The sequence below is a fragment of the Sturnira hondurensis genome, unplaced genomic scaffold, assembly GCF_014824575.4.
Source record: "Sturnira hondurensis isolate 20B ecotype Veracruz unplaced genomic scaffold, ASM1482457v3 Scaffold0005220, whole genome shotgun sequence".
In the NCBI taxonomy this organism is placed as follows: Eukaryota; Metazoa; Chordata; class Mammalia; order Chiroptera; family Phyllostomidae; genus Sturnira; species Sturnira hondurensis.
Genome location: NW_028077851.1, coordinates 6,044,099 through 6,069,027, shown reverse-complemented (window position 1 = coordinate 6,069,027; position 24,929 = coordinate 6,044,099). Strand labels below are relative to the sequence as shown.

The 24,929-nt window shown below is 40.8% G+C and overlaps 1 protein-coding gene and 1 non-coding gene across 4 annotated transcripts in view; one reads left to right on the top strand and one right to left on the bottom strand.

Moving 5' to 3' along the window:
- The window catches only part of REPS2 (RALBP1 associated Eps domain containing 2), a 215,782-nt gene that overhangs the window by 65,182 nt on the left and 125,671 nt on the right, over nucleotides 1-24,929 (top strand). For all 3 annotated transcript variants that reach the window (XM_037046289.1, XM_037046287.1, XM_037046288.1), the window contains exon 5: nucleotides 4,018-4,115. In XM_037046289.1, the coding sequence (XP_036902184.1) occupies nucleotides 4,018-4,115 (98 nt within the window). The remainder of the gene's footprint in view (nucleotides 1-4,017; nucleotides 4,116-24,929) is intronic.
- On the bottom strand, nucleotides 10,451-10,554 carry LOC118987295 (U6 spliceosomal RNA). The gene has a single exon (XR_005066536.1). It is a non-coding gene; the product is annotated as a U6 spliceosomal RNA (small nuclear RNA).

Below are 24,929 nucleotides of genomic sequence, written 5' to 3'. Positions count from 1 at the left end.
TTTTCTGGCTCTTTCTGGGAGTTTTATCCTACGTTGTTCTTCAGCTTGCTGATTCAGTCCTCTGCTTTATCTCACCTGCTTTTGATTCCTTTTACTGTGTTCTTCAATTCAGAAATTGTACTCTTCATTTCCTCTTGGCTCTTGTTGATGATTTCTATGTCCTGTTTCATGCTGATATAGTTTGCAGTGAGTTCATTGTAGTTTCCTTGTAGTTTTTGGTAATTCTCACTGAGCTAATTGAGCTTCCTTATAACCATTGCTGTGAACTCAGTATCTGATAGTTGACTTGCATCTATTTCATTTAGTATTCTTTCTGAGGCTTCCTCCTTTCCTTTTGATCGAGTGTTGTTTCTTTGTCTTCCCATTGTTCGTGAGGCTCTTGTTGTTTGCTTCTGCTTCTTAAATTGATCTGTTTTGACTCCCTGAGTTTGTGGTGTGAACTTCTATGGTAGGAGACCTGTGAGGTTCAGGGGTGCAGTCTCTTTGGTCTCCTGAACTTGACGCTCTTGGGATGCCCTTTATGCTGTGTACATTGGCTCTCTGGATGTGATTGTTGTTGGGTCATTCTTTGGTGGGCCCCCCCCCCCACCTGGTTTACTGAGGGTCACTCCACTCACCATGCCTTTTATACTGTTGTGCAGGTATAGTCAGATTGTGCTAAAGCTGATTCTTCTGTCTGTCTGAGGTTATATGTCTTCTCTCTTGCTATTGTTCAGTTGTTTGTTCTGGGTGATCTCACCACAATTTAGTTGTAATTTCAGATTGATCCTGGGAGGAGGTTACTATGGCTTCCATTCACTCCTGCGCCATCTTATGCCATTCTGTTCCCTTTGGTATAGACAGTACCATATCTGAAACCTGCTAAAACTTAGCATTCTGGTACTAAGCACTCTAGACTTATTTTTAGTTTCTGCCTTTTCGAAAAGGAGTTTTGTTACTGGGATAATTTTCTTGTAATACATTTTTCTGGGGCTATTTCCATGTTTGATATTCTGCCATAATTCCTGGTTGGTGGGGCATGTATTGAGTGTGTTTTAAATCAGACCGAGCACCATCAGACCAGTGTATAGTTCAGCCTCTCTTCAGCTTCTCTCCCAGGGTCCTGCTAGTCTCATCTGCTGGATGTAGCTCTAACTGATGTTCATTGCATATGACTTACGTGCCAGGCATTGTGCTGAGGTCTTCATGTGCATTATTTCCTTCTTAACCATACTCCTCAGAGGCAGACAATTGCTATCCATATTTTTAAAAAGAATGTTTAAATCACAGAAATACATGTGTGTAGTTCTATAATACTTAAATGCCTATAGTAAACACAACTGTTCGTTTCACTGAACCTGTTTCTGGTCTCCAGAGACAACTACTTTCAGCTCTCTTCCTTGTTTCCTCTGATATCTAGTGTCTTATTTCAAAATCACTGTCTGTTCTGCTTTTTCTTATACATCTTATTCCAATGTATCAATTCTAGGTATCTACTCCCTTAAAAGCATGGGTCGTGATGTTCATCTCCTGTCCCTAAAGATAGAGTTGGTAGGCCTACATTTCTCATTTCTGTCCATTTCTACCCTGTGTGACTGTGGGTATTTCACTTTTCTGGGCCTCAGTTTTCTTAATCTGTAAAATGGAGTAATCTCTGCCTCAGAAGTTTGCTTTGTGGATCAAATGAAAAATGTAAACATCTGTGCCTACCACAGTTCCTGGCACATTGTAGGTGCTCAAATGTTCTCTACTATTTTCTTTTGTGTTTTTAGAGTCTAGTATTCATTTTATTTGTGAAATTCTCAAGTATTCTTGAATGTCACCTCTGGCCATCCTTCACTGGGTTGACTGCAGATATAGAGTCTATATTGTGAAGTTACTCCTGTCACACTGTTCTAGTTTGACATTGACTCTCACAGTGATGAAATCTTCAGGGTTTGTTTTGTATTCCTATTCCTGGAGAAAGATGGTACTTCTAGTTCCTTATTAAACCTCTTGTAAAGGGGATCTAAGAATTATTATTTTTTGCACTGAGTTACGTGTCTTGTGTTTTATTTGGGAGGCAGGTGAGTAGAAGCAATAAGTAACACCTATCTTGTTACCGCCTGAGTTCAGTTCCAGTTGCAGAATGAGACCAATGATTGCCTGAATGTCAGCTGTGTTACTGATAAAGCTGGAGCATGTCTTAGGTTTGTGATTACATGAGCTTCAGATATTCATCTTTCCAGTCACAGGCAGGCATAGCCAACCCAGGCTTTTCACAGGAGTAGAAAGAAAAATCTGCCCTTGAGACCAGACCTCTCCAAAAATGATCCTCCACATGGCTGAGTCTTTATTCAAGCCTTACTGATGAGATAGGCCTGTCATTTCCAAGGAAAGAAAGCCTTTGTAGGTGAGGGACCACAGCCATAGGCCTAATGTCTCCCCCCACACACTTCCCTTCTAGGCAGTAGAAGCTCCCTTCTTCTGAGGGGAACCAGAGGCATGTGGGATCAGGGAGAGCTTCCCAGGGAAAGCTTATGCCCACTAGTATCCCAACCATGGTACACTTTACTGTTATTTGAACCTTCCAGCATTGAGTTTAATTTGGTGTTTTATCAAAGTGAAATGATCTTAAAAGTCTTTCTCTGAAGACAACACCTGCCTACCAACTGAGATTTATTTTTAAGTTGTGGATTATGTGTTCTCTGTATATATTTCTTTCCCATTTTTATATTTTTAATCATTCTTAGCAGAGTCTGAAAATCCACTAAATGATTTGCCAGGCAGTGATTTTGTTACTTTAATGTGTTATAATCTTGTGTTTCAGTTTCTTGGATGAAATACAATAAGCAGACGTGAGCCCAGGAGTTGTTTGTTATTCTCGATGTGCTATTGTTATGTACTTTCTTTGTTTTCAAAATACCACACAGTGCTAAAGATGATGCACTAACAAGGCTGCTCTGGTCTCTCTACCTAATTTAATTTATAATGAAGCTACAGAAAGAATGAATTTTACTTCTTTACATACTTCCAAAAGCTAAAACTGTTATCCCCCACAGATTAGAAATGGTGTCATCTTGAGTGATAATTTCTCCTTTTTCTTGGAGCTGAGTACTACCTGGTTATATTTAACTGGTTTTGTGCCCTACTGGCAAGGTCATATAAAGTGTTCCAGAAATAAAAGGAATAAAAAATTTTGTTAATTTTCATGGCTTAAAACTTTTTCTTACAGGTAACAGTTATTTTTAGTTTGGTTATCAAAAGATAAAATAATACATATAGAATACATTTGTTGCTTCCTGTTTTTTTCTCTATTTGGTTTTACATACTTCCCAACAAGGGAAAGAAGACAGTGCCATTTAGTTTTCAAAAATAAAACAAAATAAATGATAATGTTGAGTCTTACTGTTCAAAATGCCTATTCATTTCCTTCTTCGGGGGGTGGGCAATGAATGGAAGACTTTTTATAAAGATTTATTTATTTATTTCTCTTTAGAGGGGAAGGGAAGGAGAGAGGGAGAGAATATCAATGTATGGTTGCCTCTCATGCATCCCCTGCTGAGAACTGGCCTGCAACCCAGGCCAGGCATGTGCCCTGACTGGGAATCGAACTGCAGTCCTCTGGTTCTCAGCTCAATCCACTGAGCTACACCAGCCAGGGCTGAATAGAAGACTTTTAAACAGGAGGGTATATATAGGATGTACCTTATGTTAAGAATTTGAACACTTATGACATAGTACTTTTCTAACTACTATCGTTGTTTTCTATCCCAATTTAGATTATCACCATTTCACCCTTACAATTTATTCCTGATCTTAACCTGATGTCAATATTTTCCTGCCTTATCATAAATTGGTTGGATATCTTTAGATTGTTCAGTTAAATTGTGCCCAGGGGCACCAAGGTTTGTTTGTCCTAGGCGGCCCTATGCACATAAACTCCAATTCCTTTGCTAATTTTGCCCTTAAAAGCACACACTGTATCAGTTGGAATGTGAAGTCATAATTTTTGAATGGAATCTTTGTGTCCCATGCTGACTTTCTCTCCTGTTTCAGCTCCTTATGAAGCTAGACAGCCCTTTGTCCAGCCCGAGGGATCCTCATCAGGGAACCAAGGAGCCAAGCCCCCTCGGCATCAGGCTTCCCTTATCCGGGTAAGTGATGTTATGGGGTTATACTAATGGGAGACTTTGGGGACCTGGCTTTTTGATGGGTCCTCTTTTTTTTTGCAAGGAAGATAGAAACTTTCCCCTTTCACGCAAATATTGCATTTCTGTTTTTTGTCTATTTTCTTAAATCTTCTTACTATATATGTTTCTCAGTGTCTGTAGACTACCCCAGGCTGGTTCTTAGGCTTTGGTATATCTAAACTGCCCTTGCACCTTTATCTACTTAATTATTAGGCACCTTCTTCAGGAGAGCTTTACTTTTCCCAAAATACATATCATACCTCTGCCTTATTTATTCTTTATTAGCACTCATTCAGTGCATAGTTATCCCTTGCCCATTTGTTTGGTGCTTCCAATTACATTGCAATCTTTTGGAAGGCAGAAATAGTTTTTCTGTATCCTCCCTTAGTGCCTAGTTCAATGCTGTTCAGAGAACAATTATTTTACAAGTGGCAGCAACTACTTTTTCCCATATGTAATAGGTACAAAAGAAATACTGTGGCAGAGGCACAGGTGATATTTCAGTTTTTCCTGGATACATCATTGTGTAGAACATTTCAGCTTCCATTTCTACATTATTTTCCTTTGGATAAAGAGGTTTTATTTTTTTTCCTGTATTTGCCACTGTTTTCTTGTATAGTATCTCTGAGTCCTGTGCTGGGGAAGTCATGTTCTCAAAAAAGTGTGTGTGTGTGTGTGTGTGTGTGTGTGCGTGCGCGCACATGTGCATGTGTGTCTGCATGAGCAAAGTTATGAAAAACTTGGTTCACTATTTGACCCAAAAGACAAGAGGAAGTAGGGTGGTTTGTATAACACTTCAACAGTCCAAATTGGGAAGAGGATCATTTATGCGCAGGCAGTTCTACTCAAAATAGCAGGGTGGTGTCAGATAACTCCCATAAGGAAATGGGCTGGTGTCTGGACCAGAATAGACAAAGGCTAAGGAAGATCATGGTGTTTACTGAGTATCATTGGGAATGGGTACTACGCTATGTATGGTACAGAACTTTTATCTTCTAAGGTGGTGGTACTTTGTATCCAAAGAACTTTCTTAAAGAATAATTTAACCATATGTTCACTATTTAATTTAATGCTTCTTACCAGCTATAATATCTAGGTACTGTTATATCTGTTAGTATAGATGAGTTAACTGGCTAAGAGAGGTTAAGGTCTAAGGTTTTATTTATAACTCCTAAGTGGCAGAACCAGAATTTGAACCCAGGCCTGCCCAATGTCAAAACTTGCATTTTAAAATACTTGGCTATGCATTAGAGTCCCATGTTACAAGGAGGCTAGGTTCTAAAGTTGCTGTACAAACAAACATTGGCAGTAGTAAAAAATATTCCTGAAAATCCTGTACTGGTACCAGACTGCAGAGTCAAGATGCCATTCTTTCCTAGGTCCCATAGAGCTCAGTTTTACTCCTGAGTTAGAACAGATAGCTGTTTCTTCAGATAAGTCCCAGATGTAGCAGTTGGCTGCATTTAAAGGTCCTGTGGTACAAAAATATGTGTTTTTAAACACAAGAATCACACCCACAGTGGGGGAAAGCTATCAGGGGGAAAGCTATCAGAGGGATTGGGGTTTATCTAAAAAATACTCAGGGTATGGCTGTGCTTGTTTATGCAGAGTATATTCTAGTGCCGTGGAGGCCAAATTCTGAATGGTTAGAGTGGTGGTCAAATAGGTAGTAAATCATTAACTTTGTAATGGTCCCATGGGGCTTACTGGCCCTTTCTACCTGACCCCCTAGGTGGGATGGCCATGGGCTATCACTTGGATTGGTGTCCTGTGAATCTCTAGGTATATTTTTTGTTGATAAACATGCTTCTTGGGTATTTTCACTCACCTGATGTTTACTAAACATGTATTACATACTAGGTACTGCATTGAGAATATAAACGTGAGCTGTAATACTCCCATTCCCTGCCCTCATGAAGCTTATAGACTATTGAGGGATATAGACATTAATTGAACCATCACAGTGTGATGTGAATGGAAATTACAGTGTGCTTTGATGGTTAAAAATGGTAGGACGGGGGATGGTTTTGACCTAGCCTTGGCAGGCAGGGAGTGGCATTTGAGTTGAAATGAGAAGGATTCATAGGTGTTAACTAGGTGAAGGAGTGGGATTGGAGGAAATAGGCAAGAAGATAGAGGGAACTGCACACAAAGATATTTTCTTTATGCTCAGCATTTTATACACATTATCTCGTTCACTTCTCACAGCTATTTTATGAGGTAATTTCTGTTGTTATCCCCTTTAAGATGCTAAAACCTGAGGTTTAAAAGACCTTATTTAGTTTGTCCAAGGTTACAGCTAGGAAGTGGTAGGACTGGAGTTCAAGCACTGGACATAATTCCTTATTCTCTGGCTCAGGAACCATATGGAAGATGATGTCATCTGTTAAGCTAAGAAGCCCTGGATGAGAAACTGGTGCTGGGAGTATTAGGGAAGGATTGTAAGTTCAGTGTTGGATGTTAGAATTTGAGCTTTTGATATAGCCAAGAGGAGGTGTCAGAGATGGTAGGATATATAAGTCTGGAGTTTTGGGGAGAGCCAGACTGGACATAAGTATTTGGCAGTGATTAGAAGGACTTACGGTATACTGCAGAGAAAATCAGACAGGTGCTCATCCAGGTCCAACCAAACTCTCTGTGACCTTGGGGCAAGTTGTTCTCTTTTCTGGAATATGAATGTCTTGGAATGGATTTCACAGTTCATTTTAATAATCTGCAACAGTCTGACTCCCTTAATGTTTATTTGGCATCAGTGAAGTTCCCCACCTCCTGTTTGGAGCATTGCCTTCTGTTTCAGATGAGAGCAAGGGGCCTTATTTTGGGACAGCAGTATGTGGTTTTCATGGCTGATATGTTTTTCTTTCTTTAGTTCTTAGGTTTCCTTTTTATGTCTGTCAAGTTGGCTTGGCTGGACTCCATGTCCCAGAAAGCAAAATGCCAACCTGAATTAGTCATGTAGGTGAGGGGATCTGAAGTGAAGGCTCTTGGTGGAAGGGGATTAATATGGATTCAGCATGGTGGTAGACCAGACCAGGCTAACTAATTCCCCTTATGTTGGCATGTTAATATGCTGATGGCGGCCTTGCTATCTTCTAGCTTCCTCTATGGCCTTGTATTCAAGCCCTTCCTGCCTGATTGGGAGGAGGTGGCCTCTGGGTCCTGGGGAGGATTTTAAGGACTCTAGGCCAGCTTTGTTGCAGCTCACAGGCTTGGCATTTTAGAGGTACTTATGCCAAAATCAAGATTCAAATTTTGGGTCTTTTTGGTTAATGTTTTAGGAATTTCATTTTTTTTTGTTAAAACGGTAGGTGGTTGACAGTGCTTCTCAAATAAATGGTATGTCTCCTGCTTCATCTATTATTATGAGTTTGTAGGTCATTTTATGGTTTACTTTTCACAAGTTAGAATAACTATCTAGATTATGTAGGCATTTGTAATTTTGCTGGTACAGGATTTAGAAATTCCCCTTCTGCTCTCACTATACTGCACTGCCTCTGTTTTTGCCACTGTTGCTAGAAACTACCTAGTGTTAAGTCCTGTCTTATTAACCCCTTGTCAGCTTTTGACACTGATTCATCATTTGGTGTCCATGATATTATCCTGGACATCCTATCCTGATTTTTCTCTTGTTTCTATGACTACCTGTTCTTGATCTTTTTCTAGTTCTTCTTCCACCTGACTCACAGGTTGGTGAATCCTAGATCCAATTCTCACTCTATTACTCCTTTAGCTATGTGGAGGCTGATGACCTCACATATATTTTTCTGCTAGTCATCTTCACTCAAGAGTCCCACTGTCACTTTAAACATCTTTCCCAGAAAACTAGCTTTCATTCTTGCGTTACTGGCTCCATCCACTCACTGGCCATCCACTCAAAGACCAGAATGCTGGTTATTGTCTCTGAATCCTGTCTCACTCATTCTCCCCATTCAGTTACCAAGTCTTGGCCATTTTACTTTCTAAATATCTCTTGCCTGTCCATTCTTCTGCATTTCCTCAGTTAAGGCCATCTTTTGTCACCAAATCTGTTACATCAGTCTCTCTTTCTTCTTGCTTCCACTGTTGCCTTATTTAAATCCATTATTCTCACTGCAGATGAAAATAATCTGAAAAATACAAATACGTTCCTCCTACTCCTTTGATTGAAATCTGTCACACAATACCCACTGCTCTCAAAACATCATCCATCTTCCCTAACATAGTTCTGGGGCCTGGTGTGTGGCCCCTGATACTGTTCTCTTCAGTCACAACATACTAGTGCTTCTCTCCCTCTGTCCTCTGGCCATGCAGAGATGCTGACCATTTCCCATGTGGTCCATGTTCTTTGTGGGAACCTCACTCTTCATTCTTGCTATGCCTTCTTTGTTTTCTCCTTTGTCACAGTTCATCTATGTGTTTTTTCCCATTGATAACACAAAATGCAAGCATTTTCTAGTATTTCTTATATATATGTGAAGTTTCCATTTTTTCATTTTTTAAAAAAAATTGTTGAAATGCAGTTGCCTCCATTTCCCTGCCATTACTTTCCCCGACCCCGTCCACCCCCACTTCTCTTTGGTTTTGACCATGGGTCCTTTATACATGTTCCTTCATGACCCTTCCTCTATTCTTCTCCATTATCCCTTCCCCACCCTTGGTTACTGTCAGTTTATTCTTTATTTCCATGTCTCTGGCTGTATTTTGGTTCTTGTTTGTTTTGTTGATTAGGTTCCACTCATAGGTGGGATCATATGGTATTTTTCTTTCACTGCCTGGCTTCTTTCACTTAGCACAATGCTCTCCGGTTTCATCCATGTTGTTGCAAAGGGTAGGAGCTCCTTCTTTCTTTCTGTTGCATAGAATTCCATTGTGTAAATGTACCACAGTTTTTTTAATCCACTCATTTACTGATGGATGCTTAGGTTGCTTCCAGCACATGGCTATTGTAAATTGTGCTGCTGTGGCTGTAACATACAGAGATTTTTAAAAAAATTATTTGTATGTAATTGTACAAATCTGCTAATACCATTTGTTGAAGAGGCTGTTTTTACTCCATTTTGTGCTTCTGCCCCCTTTGTTGAATATTAATTCACCATAGAGACATGGGTTTATTTCTGGGCACTCTGTTCTGTTCCATTGATCTATGTGTCTGTTCTTATGCCTGTACCAGACTGTTTTAGTTATAGTAGCCTTCTAATATAGTTTGATGTCAGGTATTGTGATCCTTCCTACTTTGTTCTTGTTGCTCAGAATTGCTGAAGCTATTTTTTAATATAATTTTTTATTTAATTCTTGTTCAAGTACAGGTTTCTGTCTTATATTCCCAACCCTGCCCGCCCCCCGCCCCATGCTCCCCGCCTCCCTCCCCTTTCCGCCCCCCACCCTTAGTTATTGTCCATGTGTCCTTTATACTTGTTCATGTGAGTCCATTCCCTTTTCCCCTATGATTCTCTCCCCTCTCCCCTCTGGACCCTGTCAGCCTGTTCCATATTTGAGTGTCATTGGTCATATTTTGCTTGCTTGTTTGGTTTGTTTAGATTCCTGTTAACGGTGAGATCATATGGTATTTGTCTTTCAGTGCCTGGCTTATTTCGCTCAACATAATGCTTTCCAGTTCCATCCATGCTGTTGCAAAGGGTAGTAGTTCCTTCTTCCTTTCTGCAGCATAGAATTCCATTGTGTAAATGTACCATAGTTTTTTGATCCAGTCATTTACTGATGGGCATCTAGGTTGCTTCCAACTCTTGGCTATCATGAATTGTGCTGCTATGAACATCAGGGTGCAGAATTGCTGAAGCTATTTGGGATTGTTTATGGTTCCATATAAATGTTTGAAATGGTTGTTCTATATCTGTGAAATATGTCACTGGTATATTTATAGGGATTGTGTTGAATCTATAAATTGCCTTGGGTGGTATGAATATTCTGATGATGTTCATTTTTCCCATCCACGAACATTGTATATGCTTCCATTTATTTGTGTCTTTCTTAATTTCTTTCTTCAGTGTTGTGTAGTTTTCTGAGTACAGGTCTTTTATCTTTTTGGTTGGGTTTATTCCTAGGTATTTTATTTTTCTTGTTGCTATAGCAAATGGGATATTTTTAAAAGATTTAATTATTTATTTTTAAAGAGGGGAAGGGAGGGAGAAAGGGAGGGAGAGAAACATCAATGTGGGGTTGCCTCCCATGCGCCCCCTACTGGGAGCCTGGCCCACAACCCAGGCATGTGCCCTGACTGGGAATCAACCAGTGACCCTTTGGTTCACAGTCCTGCACTCAATCCACTGAGCCACACCATCCAGTGCGCAAATGGGATTTTAAGAAACATGGCATGCTTCATGAATTTGTGTATCATCCTTGCACATGGGCCATGCTAACCTCTGTATTGTTCCAATTTTAGTATATGTGGCGCCAAAACGAGCACCCATTTTTTCATTCTTAAAAATGGCTCATTCCTCATCTCATTTATATGAGAAACTCAGCCAGAGGGAGGGGCATTCAATGTTTATGGGTTTCCCATCCCAGAGGCATTTGGTGTTGTCTGTTTCTTTTGTATTGTTCCAGGAATGTTTTATGTATATATAAGCAAATACAGTATCCTTATAGAATCCTAATATATGCAGTATGTGTTTACTTGACTTTAGGGAGACAGGTTTGGCAAATGAGATTCTTCCAGCTAGATCTCATTGGAAAAAAAAACTGTATTTTCAACCAAAACATGTTTGCTTTTAAAACCCTGCACACATATGTACTGTGAGGTTTTCTTCTTTTTTTTTGAGTGACAAACTTACCAGTCTTTTGGGATAAATTTTCAATACTCACTATTGTTTTTACTTCAAAGACAAAATAATGACAAACAATATTTACAGAACTTTACCACCCTGCCATTCTAGTGGGGGGTTTGGGCTATGTTTTCTGTGGAAGTTTTCTTTCTTTCTTTTTAAAAAAAGATTGTATTTATTTATTTTTAAACAGAAGTGGAGGGAGGGAGAAAGAGAGGGAGAGAAACATCAATGTGTGGTTGCCTCTCATGTGGCCTCCACTGGGGACCTGGCCTGCAGCCCAGGCATGTGCCCTGACTGGCGACCCTTTGGTTCACAGCCCGTGCTCAATCCATTGAGCTACACCAGCAAGGGCATGGAAGTTTTCTAATAACAGGTAGGGGATGGTTTTTAGACATTGCTAGTCAGGCACCATATTAATCCAAAAGTCTGTAACTTTAAAAACATTTATTTTACTTGGTTGTCTCCTTTTCTCTTTCATTCTTTTTTTTTAGTTCAGTTGTTAATAGCTGTGAGTTTGTTGTCATTTTACTGTCCATATTTTTTATCTTTTTCTTCAATAAGTCCCTTTAACATTTCATATAATAAGGGCTTGATGATGATGAACTTCTTTAATTTGACCTTATCTGGGAAGCACTTTATCTGCCCTCCCATTCTAAATGATAGCTTTGCTGGGTAGCATCATCTTGGATGTAGGTCATTGCCTTTCATGACTTCAAATACTCCTTTCCAGCTCCTTCTTGCCTGCAAGGTTTCTTTTGAGAAATCAGCTGACAGTCTGATGGGAGCTCCTTTGTAGGTAAGTGTCTCCATTTCTCTTGCTGCTTTGAAGATCCTCTCCTTATCTTTCATCTTGGCTAATGTAATTATGATGTGTCTTGGTGTGTTCCTCCTTGGGTCCAACTTCTTTGGGATACTCTGAGCTTCCTGGACTTCCTGGAAGTCTATTTCCTTTGCCAGATTGGAAAAGTTCTCCTTCATTATTTGTTCAAATAAGTTTTCAATTTGTTGCTCTTCCTCCTCTCCTTCTGGCACCCCTATGATTCAGATGTTGGAACATTTACAGATATCCTGGAGGTTCCTAAGCCTCTCCTCATTTTTAAAAAATTCTTGTTTCTTCATTTTGTTCTGGTTGAATGTTTCTTTCTTCCTTCTGGTCCACACCATTGATTTGAGTCCCAGTTTCCTTCCTGTCACTGTGGGTTCCTTCTACATTTTCCTTTATTTCACTCAGCATAGCCTTCATTTTTCCGTGTAATTTGAAACCATATTCAACCAATTATGTGAGCAACCTGATTACCAGTGTTTTGAACTGTGCATCTGATAGGTTAGCTATCTCTTTGTTGCTTAGGTGTATTTTTTTTTTCTGGAGCTTTGATCTTTTCTTTCATTTAGGCCTTTTTTTTTTTTTGGTATTTGTGCCCTGCCCCATTCTTGTTCAGTCTGAATTTCTTGCTGTGGCTCTCAGCTTGCTACAGACTTAACCATAGGTACTTATGGCCAGAAGTAGATTCCCTCTGTTCCTTGAATCCTTTTGGAATGGTTCTATTGGTTTGGCCAAAAAGTACGTTATGTTTTTTTTTCTGTAAAATGAAACATACATTTAAAAATACATAATCTCTATTATGTTTTTCCATTACCACCTAGTCCTCTTATACTCCCCTCTCCCCAGCAAATACCATCCTGCTGTTCATGTCCATAAATCCTTTTTCTTTTTTGCTCGATCCCTGTATCCCCAACCTCCCCCCCTGTTTTCACCAATAACTCTATTGATTTGTATATTTTGAGTATGTTGGCTATCTCCCACTATTGGTTTCTAGTGGGTAGAGTCCAGAGGTCCTGCTAAACATCTTCCAATGTGTAAGACAGTCCCACAGCAAATAATTATTTGGTCAAAATGTCAGTATCAAGAAACTTCCCAAACCACTTTTGACACATTCGATCAGTCACAGCACCTTCTTCATACACTGCACAAATCTTTTTGCATTTTAGGTGCATTTCTTTACCTTTCTTGAAAGAATAAAGCATAGTATGCCAAAAGTGTTGTGTATCATCTTCCGTCTTTTGACAAGTTTTTTTTTAAATTCATGGTGATATGACAGCTGTCACAACACAATCTAACAAAATTGCTTTGAATGAAATTAAAGACAACCGAGCACTACTACAGCCATTGTATGGAAAAAAACAGAACAGCGGTTTTGGACATCCCAATAAATACCAAAGTATGTGTGTAAAGGATGGTGAGAAAAGGAATACCCCGAGGCTCTGTTGGAGTGGTATAAACATAAGTCCAGAGGGAATTGACAGTTGTCACAGGTAAATTATTAATCCTAAGAGATTTAATGGGAACCAGAAAAGTATTGGGTTAGCCAAAAGTTTGTTATATAGCATTATAACATTATATGGCATTGTTATAGCATTAGTTCCCAGAAATGGAATAATCAGGTGAAATATCTACACATTTTTAATTTTTAAAAACAATTTTATTTATATATTTTTAGAGACAGGGAAAGGTAGGGAGAAAGGGAAAGAAACATCAATCAGTTGCCTCTCGCATGCACCCCGACCGAGTACCAAACCTACAACCCAGGCATGTGCCCTGACTGGGAACTGGGAACTGGCAACTTTTGCCCTGTGGGACAACACACAACCCACTGAGCCACACCAGCTAGGGTTACACATTTTTAATATTAGATAGAGATTTTAGAATTGGAGGCTGTAACAATTTACATACTTGCCAACAGTGTAAGAAAATATTTATTTTCCCATATCCATGCAAACACAATGTGGTAAAAAAATCTTATGGATCTTTGCAATCCAATAGGTGAAAAATGATATCTCAGTGTAATCTTAATTAGCTTTTTTTATTGATGAAGTGGGATATTTTAAATTTATGAGTCATTTGTATTTCCTTTTTTGTTAATTGCTTCTTCATATCATATACCTTTTTTTTCCTTTTGGGTTATCAGTATTTTCTTATTGGTTTGTCATTTCTACCAGTCTGAAACCAGAAGCTGGTATCTCTGTTTCTTTGGACAAGTGAGAGGTTGCAATGTATGTGGAAAACTGCTCTTTGCATGGTGGAGAAGAGGTGCTGGGCGCCTGAGGCCCTGGAAGCAGGGTAGAGACCCAGCTTCTTTTCAGTCCTCGAGTGTCCCAGGCTGCTTGCAATGGGGATTTCCCATTTATACTTTCATGACAGTAAAGTTGTATTACTTAACTTTATGGGTAGAGATTAGAGCTAGGAAAATCTTCTGTTGTGAGGGATAGTAAATATCTACATAGTGTGTCTGTTCATTGACCTGTCATCATTGCTTAGCTCAGTTTTCTTCCTCTGAGTGAAACAGGAGGAAGAAAGGGAGAGGGAGGGGGAGGAACAGGGAGGGAGAGAGTATTTGTGTGTTTGCCTTTGTGTGTAACAGGAAGAACTGGTTTGATAAATTTTTTTAGGAATGCATGTTCCTTGTTCTTTATGTGACATCTTGTTTTACCAGATTCATTCCCCATTTGATGTTAAACCCTCCCTGGAGTTTTACCCTCTCCTAGGAGGTAAAAGATAGCTGTGTCCTCAGTGTGTTCATTGCCAACTCTACGTAGGAATGACAGATATCTGAATGGTCACTATTACCACAAACAAGTTTTATTATTCACAGCAGCAAGACCCCTTCCTACTCACCTACTTATAATTATTTTTCAGATTTGTTACATCTTATTTTTGAAACATTTAACTTCAATTGATACTGAAATTTACTTTTCTCAGCCTAAACCTTTTTTTTTTTAGCTCTTATTTGTATTCCTCAGGTGCTTATCATGTCCCCATACTTCTTAACAATTAAAGTGATGTTGTTTGTGTGTGTGTGTGGTTTTTTCTTTCTTTCTTTCTTTCTTTTTTTTTTTTACTGAGATGCAGTTCTATGTGAAAGACAAAAATATTTTGTGCTGCAAGATGAGAATGGCAAAAAGATACTGGATCACTGACTTCTGGCCAAGATGAAGGCATAGGTAGAAATACTGTACCTTCTCACACTACCAAATTTAAGGACAACAAAGATTTAGAAACAAAAATACAACCAAAGAAAACAGAAAACTGAACTGTACAGAAGTCTGACAACAATGAACCATTCATCCAGACTGGTAAGAGGGGCGGAGTCAGCAGCCAGCAGAAAGTGGTCCCCGCAGGAAAAGGTGGTGGTTATCGGACCAGCCACAGGGACGAAACAAGTAAACCCAGTAAGGCTCTCAGGGCGGCTGGCTGACCATGGACACAGTCACGTGCAGATAAACCAGGGTAAAAAAACGGTCAGTGCAACAGACCACACAACCCAGGGCCCCAGCTATGGGAAATAAAGCCTAAAAGCACTGATTGGAAAAACTACCTGGGGATGAGGTGCTGGGAGAGACTCCCAGACTCACAGGAGAGTTTGTTGGAGAGACCCACAGGGTCCTAGAACGTACACAAGCCCACCTACCTGGGAACCAGCACCAGAAAGGTCCAATTTGCTTGTGAGAAGCAGTAGAGGGGACTGAAATCCGAGAGAGAGCGGAACACCCTTGCTCCCTCTCTGACCCCACCCCCCAGTCACAACTCAGTGACTGGGTTGACCTGCCTTAGTGAACACCTAAGCCTCTGCCCCTCATATGTAACAGGCGTGAACAGGCCAAAACATTATGGCTCAAGCAGAAGAACAGCTCAAAGCCCCAGAGCCAATACTTCTAAGTGACAAAGGGATAGCCAACCTATCAGATGCACAGTTCAAAACACTGGTGATCAGGATGCTCGCAGAATTGGTTGATTTTGGTCATAAATTAGGTGAAAAAATGAACACTACACTAAGTGAAATGAAGCAAAATGCACAGGGAACCAATAGTGATGGGAAGGAAACTGGAACTCAAATCAAGGGAGAGGACCAAAAGGAAGAAAGAAACATTCAACCAGAACAGAATGAAGAAACAAAAATTCATGAAAATGAGGAGAGGCTTAGGAACCTCCAGGACATCTTTAAACATTCCAACATTCAAATTATAGGGGAACAAGAAAGGGAAGAGGAAGAGCAAAAAGTGAAAATTTTATTTGAATAGATAATAAAGGAGAACTTCCCCAATCTGGCAAAGGACATAGACTTCCAGGAAGTCCGGGAAGCTCAGAGAGTCCCAAAGAAGGTGGACCCAAGGAGGAACACACCAAGGTACATCATAATTACATTAGCCAAGACCAAAATGAAGGAGAGAATTCTAGAAGCAGCAAGAGATAAGGGGACAGTCACCTACAAAGGAGTACCCATCAGACTGTCAGCGGATTTCTCAAAAGAGACCTTACAGGCAAGAAGGGGCTGGAAAGAAGTATTCCAAGTCATGAAATCCAAAGACCTACATCCAAGATTGCTCTATGCAGCAAAGCTTTCATTTAGAATGGAAGGGCAGATAAAGTGCTTTTCAGATAAGGTCAAGTTAAAGGAGTTCATCATCACCAAGCCCTTACTATATGAAATGTTAAAGGGACTTATCTAAGAAAAAGAAGATAAAAAATATGAACCGTGAAAGGACGGCAAACTCACAGTTATTAACAACCACACCTAAAACAAAAGCAAACTAAGTGGACATCTAGATCAGGAGCGGAACCATAGGAATGGAGATCACATGGAGGGTTAGCACCAGGGGAGTGGGAGGAAGAGACTGGGGAGAAGGTACAAGGAATAAGTAGCATAGAGGGTAGGTAGAAAATAGACAGGAGGAGGGCAAGAATAGTATGGGAAATTTATTATCTAAAGAACTTGTGACACATGGACATGAACTAAAAGTTGGGAATGTGGGGTGAGGGGGTGTGTAGGGTAGAGGGGAATGAAGGGGGAGCATGGGACAAGTGTAATGGCATAATCAATAAAATATATTAAAAAAGGATACTGGATCACTGAAAGGTCATTCCAGAATATAAGAAGAGGATGCCTGGGATAGAAATTGAAAGATGTTTTTGGAAAAAAGACATTGTCTCAGTAGATATTAGGACTGATTTTGTTCTCTAAGGCCTTGCAGAATCCATGCTTAAGTGCAGGGGTCTCCAACCTCTGGGGCCACGAATTGATACCAGTCAGTGGCCTTTTAGGAACCAGGCTGCACCAGGAGGTGAGCACTAGGCAGGTGAACGAGGGAGCAAAGCTTCATCTGTATTTACAGCCATTCCCTGTCACTGCCATTACCACTTGAGCTCTGCCTCCTGTCAGATCAGTGGCATTTGATTCTCAGGAGCACAAACCCTACAGTGAACTGCACATGCAAGGACCGCTGCTTTAGGGAGTAGAGTAGGAGGAGGGTCAAAATGGTAGGCTGGTCCACATTAGAAGTCTAGCATCCCTGCAACAGGTTGGTTAGACTATTGATGAAAGCAAATAAACACATCTTATTTGTGGGGTCAGTGTTGCTTTTCTCTACAAGGTGTGGGCATTGCATTAAAGGCGTATGGTGTCCAGAACTTCCCTGGTAATGGCTATGGCCCACATCGATTTGGTAAATTTAGCCTCTCAGATGTAGCCGAAAACACCTGATTGAAGTGTTGATCTCAGACCATACTTTTGAAAGCAGGAAAAGAGTGTTGTTTGTTTCCAGCATATCCCCCAGGACCTTTTGGTCTCAGTTAATAATACTAGGCTGTGAATATGGAAGGTTCCTATAAAATAGCACCACATCAGCCCCAATATAGGTCCATCAGTATTGCCCTTGACCTCTGGTGAGCAGGTGGTGTCATACCCCCATTTGCCTAACCCAGTAAGTGTCAGTACTGACCCAGTGTTTATTTAGCTCAGAGCTTTACTGGTCCATTAGCATCTGTATGTCATTTCAGGCCTCCCAACAGTCTTGGAAGGTAGACTACTTACAACATTACATCCTGTACTCATCTGTTGGGTCAGCCACCATGGTAAGGGTACCCTGGGACTACAAATTTGATGCCTACTCTCAGGGAACTTGCAGTCAAGTGGAAGGAAGATGGATGTGAATCAAATGATCCCACCCTTGTATATATAATGGAAAACTGACAATTACCTTAAAGGCAAGGGAGTATTTTGGTAGCATATAATAGAGAAATCTAACCTAGGGCTAGAAAGTGAGGGAAGGCTTCCACAAAGAAGTGAAAAATGACTAGGAATTAACCAGGCAAAGGAAGGATGGTGCTGGGAGGTGAGGATAAGAGTGTCTCATGTGGTGGGAAGACATGTCTAGAGCTTAGACAAAGAGCATGTATTAGGGTTCTTTGTTGTGGACAACAGATTCTACTCTGGCTAGGTTAAGCAAATAGGGATTTAGGTAGAGAAATAGGATGTGGGTATCCTATCAAGTTTTTGGAAGGGTTGACAATTCAGACTATTCTGAACTTGCAAGAATAATTCCCCACACCACACAGCAGGACTGGATGGCTTAGGGAGCCTTGCTTCTGCCAGTCAGAAAGCTACAGAAGTGGGCAGTTGCTATCATCGTCACATCATGCATGACCTGGACCAGCAAAATAAATGCTTTGTTCCCTGTCTCTTTCATCATGCGACTCACTTCTAAATTAGTCTTTTGTAGGAGTATTTGTTTAGTAGAACATTAAGTCCTGTTGGGAATTCTAGCAGCAAAGCTTTTGGAACAGTGTAGTTTTACCTCTGTTCAGCCTCTACAGTGCAGGGAGTTATGCTAAGAGAGGCAGAGTGAGTGTTGAGTGAGCAAGAGTACCATATGTAGATTGCATGGAGAGGAGACAGCCAAAGAACTGAAAGGCCTGTGTGTTACAGCTTGGAGTGCTAGAGAGTTGGGACCAGAGAGGTGTGCAGAGCCCTGTGGGCCATGGCACCACCTTTCAGGTGGGGGGTGGATGGCTCAGGAGTTAGGTAACTGGCCCAAGGCTCATGGTGAGTGAGTGACCGTCCCAGATTTAACCCAGTCTCTCTGCCTCCAGAACCGGTGTTTTTCGCACCTCTAATTTGTAGTCTCAGCCTCTATAAAGCATTTCTTGAAATCAGCCCAAGTTCTTGGCACATCTGTTTCCCATCTGACCCCAGGCTGTTGAATGTTGAGGGGAGGACATAGGGGATAAGAGACCTGTAGCCTTGACTAAAATGGCAAGGGTTGGGCTGGGGACATTAGTGCATTGGTGCTAGAAGTCTGTGTCCTCACCAGTCTTCTCTTACTGCTGATTTCTCATTTTATCCTCTAAGCAGACAACAAAATCCTGACAACTGCAAAGGAAAAATGCCCTTCTGGAGCAGCAGATCTTGGCTTCTGATGGAAGAATCGGAGACAATGACTACTCATAAGGATTCCTTATGTTAATCAAAATAGCACTAATGCCACATACTAAAATAACAGTGAAATGATTGATTGCCTGTATGGTGTGGCTATCTACAGGATCCTTTTCTAGTGTGAAAACATGCCAGATGGGCAAAAATTATGTGAGAAATAAGACGGTGCTCTGTATACTTTAATAGTTCACTGCCCAAAATCTACAATTAAGCTAGATAATGGGGAGGGAGGTGTAAGTATAGCATATTCATATTCCAAATACAGATCCTCAATCTGCAAAATTGCCACAATGGTGTTAGGCATTGCAGTGAGGTTGTTCTGAAAAGGAAATGGCACCATTGTTGCAGGAGGATGGATGGATGGATGGAAGGGAAGGAGAGAACCACAGAGCTTCGGGATTAAAAGTAGTTTCGGACCCCCATTCATGTTCTGGTTCTACCATTTACTAGGTGTATGGTCTTGGTAAACCACTTGCCTTCCTTAATGCTCAGCTTCCTGTTCTATAAACTGTGAATAATGGGACCCACTGCACAGAATTGTTGTGAAGATGAAAATAGGTCGTATATATTAGTCTTTTACAGTGTCTGGCACGACGCAAAGTATCGAATATGTGTTACCTACCATTCTCCTGTGACTGTGATGGTCATTTAAAATTTTTTGTTTATCCTAAGTAGCTACTGTGTGTTGTCTCATAAACTGAGAGAGAACCTCTTCTGAGTTGTTGAAAATAGATCCCTAAGTGAGTCTGGCAATGTAGAGTTAAAGACACCTTTGTGCATTTGTTTCCATGGAAAAACTGATAAGCTTAAATTGCTCTGTTAGGATTTAATTTAAATGAACTTTCTACGGATAGAGACAGAAATTATTTATTGCAACTACCTGTGAATCTATACTTACTTCAAAATAAAAAGTAAAAAAAATGTAAAGTTTTTTAACTGCTTAGATAAGGGAGAGGGCCCAGCCTTTACTGTTGGGTGACAGTATTTGATAGGTACATGTAAAGTTCAGCTCTAGTCACATAGGAGATCCCAGGTTAACATTTATGTATCTGGACCATAATTGGAAATTTGTCCAATCATTTATTTGTTTACTCATTCAACAAACATTTATTGAGTGTTTCTTATTTGATAGGCACTGAGGATATAGCAGTCATCAGAATGGACAAGATTTCCTGCTCTTACGGATATTATAGTGAGAGTGGGGTGGGAGACAGACTATAAATGAGGTTTATAGAGTATAATATAGAATGGTGTAATGTGAAAACAAAATAGCTGAGCTCCATCTCCTTTTCTAGCTCCATTTAGCTTCATTTCTCCATTTAGCAGTTTTCCCCAAGTTTTCCTCCAGCCCTCTTTTTTTCTTCACTGTGTACCTCCTCCCCAGAATCTCCTACACACCCTGAAAGATAAATTCCTGTTAATCAAACATAGGAAGACTGGTGCAAAGATGCATCTGTGTGCTGTCTCTGTGGATAGTCTGCATGAGCAACCAAATTATAATTAGAAAGTTATTTGGGCTTAAAATTATGCAATGCCATTAGGTGGTCAAATTGCAAAATGAGGATGGTCTCATGCTTTCATCTTCAATGTAGGAATGACTGTGGTTGGGACTGCACAGGTCTGTCTTTATTTTGGGTCTTGTTTGAAGGCTAGGTTAGTTAGGGTAACAACTGCTATAACAAATATGTCCTGCTTCTTATTGACTCAAGATGATAGGTGTATTTCTCAGTCATCTTAACAGTTTGGCAGGTAGCTTTTTTCCATATGGTGACTCAGGCTCCAGGACTCCTCCCGTCCCATGGCTGTGCCATCCCCCATTCAAGTGGCCAATGGGAAAGAAGAGCACAGAGAAGTGCCATACGGTGCTAGCCCTGCCTGGGAGTGGTGCAAGTCACTCGTGCTCACATTACATTGGCCAGAATTCAGTCACATGGCTGCACCTAACTAACTGCAAGGGAGCCTAGAAAAATGTCATTCCTGGGTGGGTAGCCACTCAATAATAGCTTTTGCTATTCCAGATGGTTTGTTTACTAAGGCACCTAAAAGATATTGTTGAAAGATTATCACACCCTTGGGTGAAATGGCTGGACTCACAGGCAGCAATTATAAGATGCTTCCAGGGTGGGATTATATTCTAAACAGAAATGTTCTATGGTTGAAACAATATACAGACCCTTCTGAAGTTCCCCTGGACAATGCTTCCTTGCAATTCATGTTATTCAGCTATGCCTGATTTTTAAGATACTTCAGGGGTAAATGTCACCTTTTAGGATTTTATTAATACTATTATTTTTAATGAGTCTTTTGAAGTCTCTTTCATTATAAACAGCCTGTTTTCCCCAGAGATAACAACTTGCAGCGCCAAATATTTGCATTTCACTTGAAACAAAACCAAGGGTTTGAATGTTTTAAATATAAGCAAATCTAATTCTCCTGTGTCTAGAGAAATTGTATAATGAGCCATATGTATGTGACTTAAGCAGACAGATGTGGATGATTTCTCTCTCTCTTTTTATTTTTTCTTAAAAATGCTGGCAGAACTCAAAATTGGCACCAAGCAGCAAATATCTCCACCCAGCCAACCAAACCACTGGAGCTGGAGTTGAAATGGGGGAGGTCTCTTAGGGCACATGCAAAAGTGGAGCTTTTCCTGGTTCTGGTTTCTACTTGGAAGCCAAATGCTTCACAGCCGACCCACCCCTGTTTCTCAGTGCCTTCTTTCGATCTTTGCAATTAGACATTCTGACTTAGGTGACTGACTTTATCTGAAAAGTTGGGTTGATTGTTGTGGTTCACTTTTGGATTCCTTTGGAGGAGATGGTTCCATGTCTCTAGGTCCTGCAAGGAGATGCCCCCTAGCTGCTGATAGAAAGTTCCTGAGCTGCCACCTGACTACTATAATAGGCCTTTCTCTGGTGGTGGCCTTACGACCTTTTTGTCTTCTGTCATAACCCTCCTTACTCTGGGATCACTTTGACCTTGAGCGGCAGTTATGGATATGGCCTTAAATGATCTTACCTTTAGTCTTTCCCCCTCCATTCTCCTCACTGAAATGTTTTTTTTTCTGTAACTCAAATCTGATGATACTTCAGCATCTTGTTTAATACTTAGCTGTGGCTCCCTGTTTTCTAAACCTGTTAACCTGGTACACCTGGGCCTTCATGATCTGGGACCTGCTTTCTGTTTGGACCATCTTGAGGCAATTACACTAACATCTTCTCTGCAGTGGCAGCCAAGCTTATTTATATGTAGCCCAACTGAACTACTTTCAGGAGATGGCTATTTTCTTTTATTTTGGGGGGTGTTTTTGCAAATGCTGTTCCTTTTGCTTGCCTTGTCATGCATAGTCTATAGCATTGCTTCTCAAACTCAAGTGTGCTTTGAATCACTTGAAGGGCTTGTTAAACCACAGCTTCCTGGGTTCTACTCCCATACTTTATGATTTACTAGGCATGGGGTAGGACCTGGGATTCTGTATTTCTAACAAGTACCCAGGTGATGCTGATGTGGGTGGTCTGGGGGCCACACTTTGAGTAGCAAAGCTCTAGTGTACCCTGTGTTACCATAGCATGTGCTTCACCGTTTTGAGATTGCATATATTTCTCCCTAAGCGGACTCTAGGCTTTTGGGGAAAAAGAATGTGTTTGCTCATCAGTGTATTCCTAGTAATTAGTGTCTGGGATATTGTTGGTGCTCAATAAGTATCTGTGAATGAATGAATGAGCGGATCACTGTTTATGCAGCAGAGTTCAGATCATTTTGCTTTTTGTAGTGGATCAGCTGTCTTTTGGAATATTTCAGTCTAAGGATATGTGGAATGTGATCTACCCTTTCCATATGCCCTTACCTGTCCCTGAAATAGTCACTTAATGGATACGGAACTTGAGAACTCCCCATAGCCATTAGACCATTGGTAAACTACAGGAAGGCAGTTAGGGACTTCTTTTGATAGATCTCAAACTTGAGATTATGAACTGGACTCATAAATTTTCTTCCATTAAGTACAACATAGAGTAGAATTTCTATATCTCTTTCAATATAAGAAATACCCCTGAACTTACTAGAGCCTGTCAAAAAGTGGACCTCATACTAATTTTTAGCATCTGTGATGTACCTTCCAGGGACTTTGTCTAGAGTAAGGGAATGTATGTATGATATACAGTTCTAGCCTTCCAGGTTGAAACTTGATTGATGAAAACCAAGAATAAATGTTCAAAACTGTGATATTGTAAGTATATTAAGGATTCATATTTTTATGATGCTTAAAGCACTTGGTTTATTAAGTCAGTTAAAAACATTCTGTGAGAAGCAGGGAGAAGGAGAAGGGGATAGGTTCACATGTTTAGTGAAAGCCACTAAAAGGGCTGTACAGTGTACAGTTACACAGTGTCCACATGCCCTCTTTCGTTGTTGTAAGACCTTTATGGTTTTAGGGAATAGGAGCTATTCTTGCCAGCTTAAGTTTTCTCAAAAAGGGGGAGGGGTTAGGATTCATATTGGAATCCAAGAAATGAGAGACAAGGAGTGACCCTGTGGTTCTGAGGAGCAGGAGTTCTTGGTTGTTCGTGTTTGGTCTGCCATGAGCAGGCCTTTGCCTTAGTTGTGTTGAGTTGGCTTTGCTGTCCACTTACTTGGCTGCCAACAACCATCCCCGGCCCCTACTCTTTCTAGTCCTTCTTTACTTCACCGGTTCTGCTTATGCTTGGCTCTGGCTCCCTCATGGCTTTAAGTCCAATGTGACCCTTATTTTACATCATGGCCCATGCATCTACAGAAAGTGCAGCTGTTCAGGGTCTGCTCTCCCTGCTTCTTGGTCCTCATATTTCTTATCCACATCCCAAAGAATGAGTACCTAGCCCACGCTGTTCTTACTAGAGGAGAGCTTTCTATGCCAGAGCATCCCACAGGCCAGCAGCTGTGTGCCCCCTGCACTCGGACTCAGGTGAGACCCAGGGATGAAGTGGTCTTGCAGTATGCACGTGGCTGCCAGGCCCACTATTACAGCAGAGCTGGGGGATTGCAGTGCTCTTTGCAGTGGCTGTGGGCCTGGCAAGTACATCAGAGAACCTTTGAGACAGAGGGACTTGATAGGTAGGATCTGAGCAGGCTGAATCAGAGGAAGGGTATCCTAGGACATAGACACAAATCTGAAACGTGAAGAGTGAGCAATCAGAAGCCTGCTGAGAGTGAGCTAGGAGGAAGCTACATTATAAGGGCCCTAAAGGCCCGGTGGAGAAGGTGGATTCTGAAAAATGAGGCAACAGGTCATCCTGTAAGTTTTTAAATGGAGGAATTAATCTCTTTCTTCTGTCCGTTCCTGATGTCAGAATAGACTCAAGACCCGCTAAGAGACCGCTGATGCCACTCAGGAGTGAGGTTACATGGGAGAGGAAGCAGAGTGAGCAGTGGTCCTGGAATTGGAGAAAGAACAAACATGGGCTGATACTAACAACAACAACTGAATATGGCAGCTTCAGTTCCTGGAGGGAAGGAATATATTCCAGGGCAGTAGTAGCTTCCATGTAAGAATCAGGGAACACAGCAGCCATACACATCACAGAGATATTGGCACCTTCATTCTCAGGATAGCAGTGAGACTGGACTTTCCACTTGTGTCCCACGGGCTTTGTGAACCATCTCTGCCTGCTTAAGTGTTTACTCATAGGTGGCCGTTCTTTACTCTCCTGCCTCCATGCCTAGATTTTTCTGTTTTTTGTTTTGTTTTGTTTTGTTTTTTACTGCAGCTG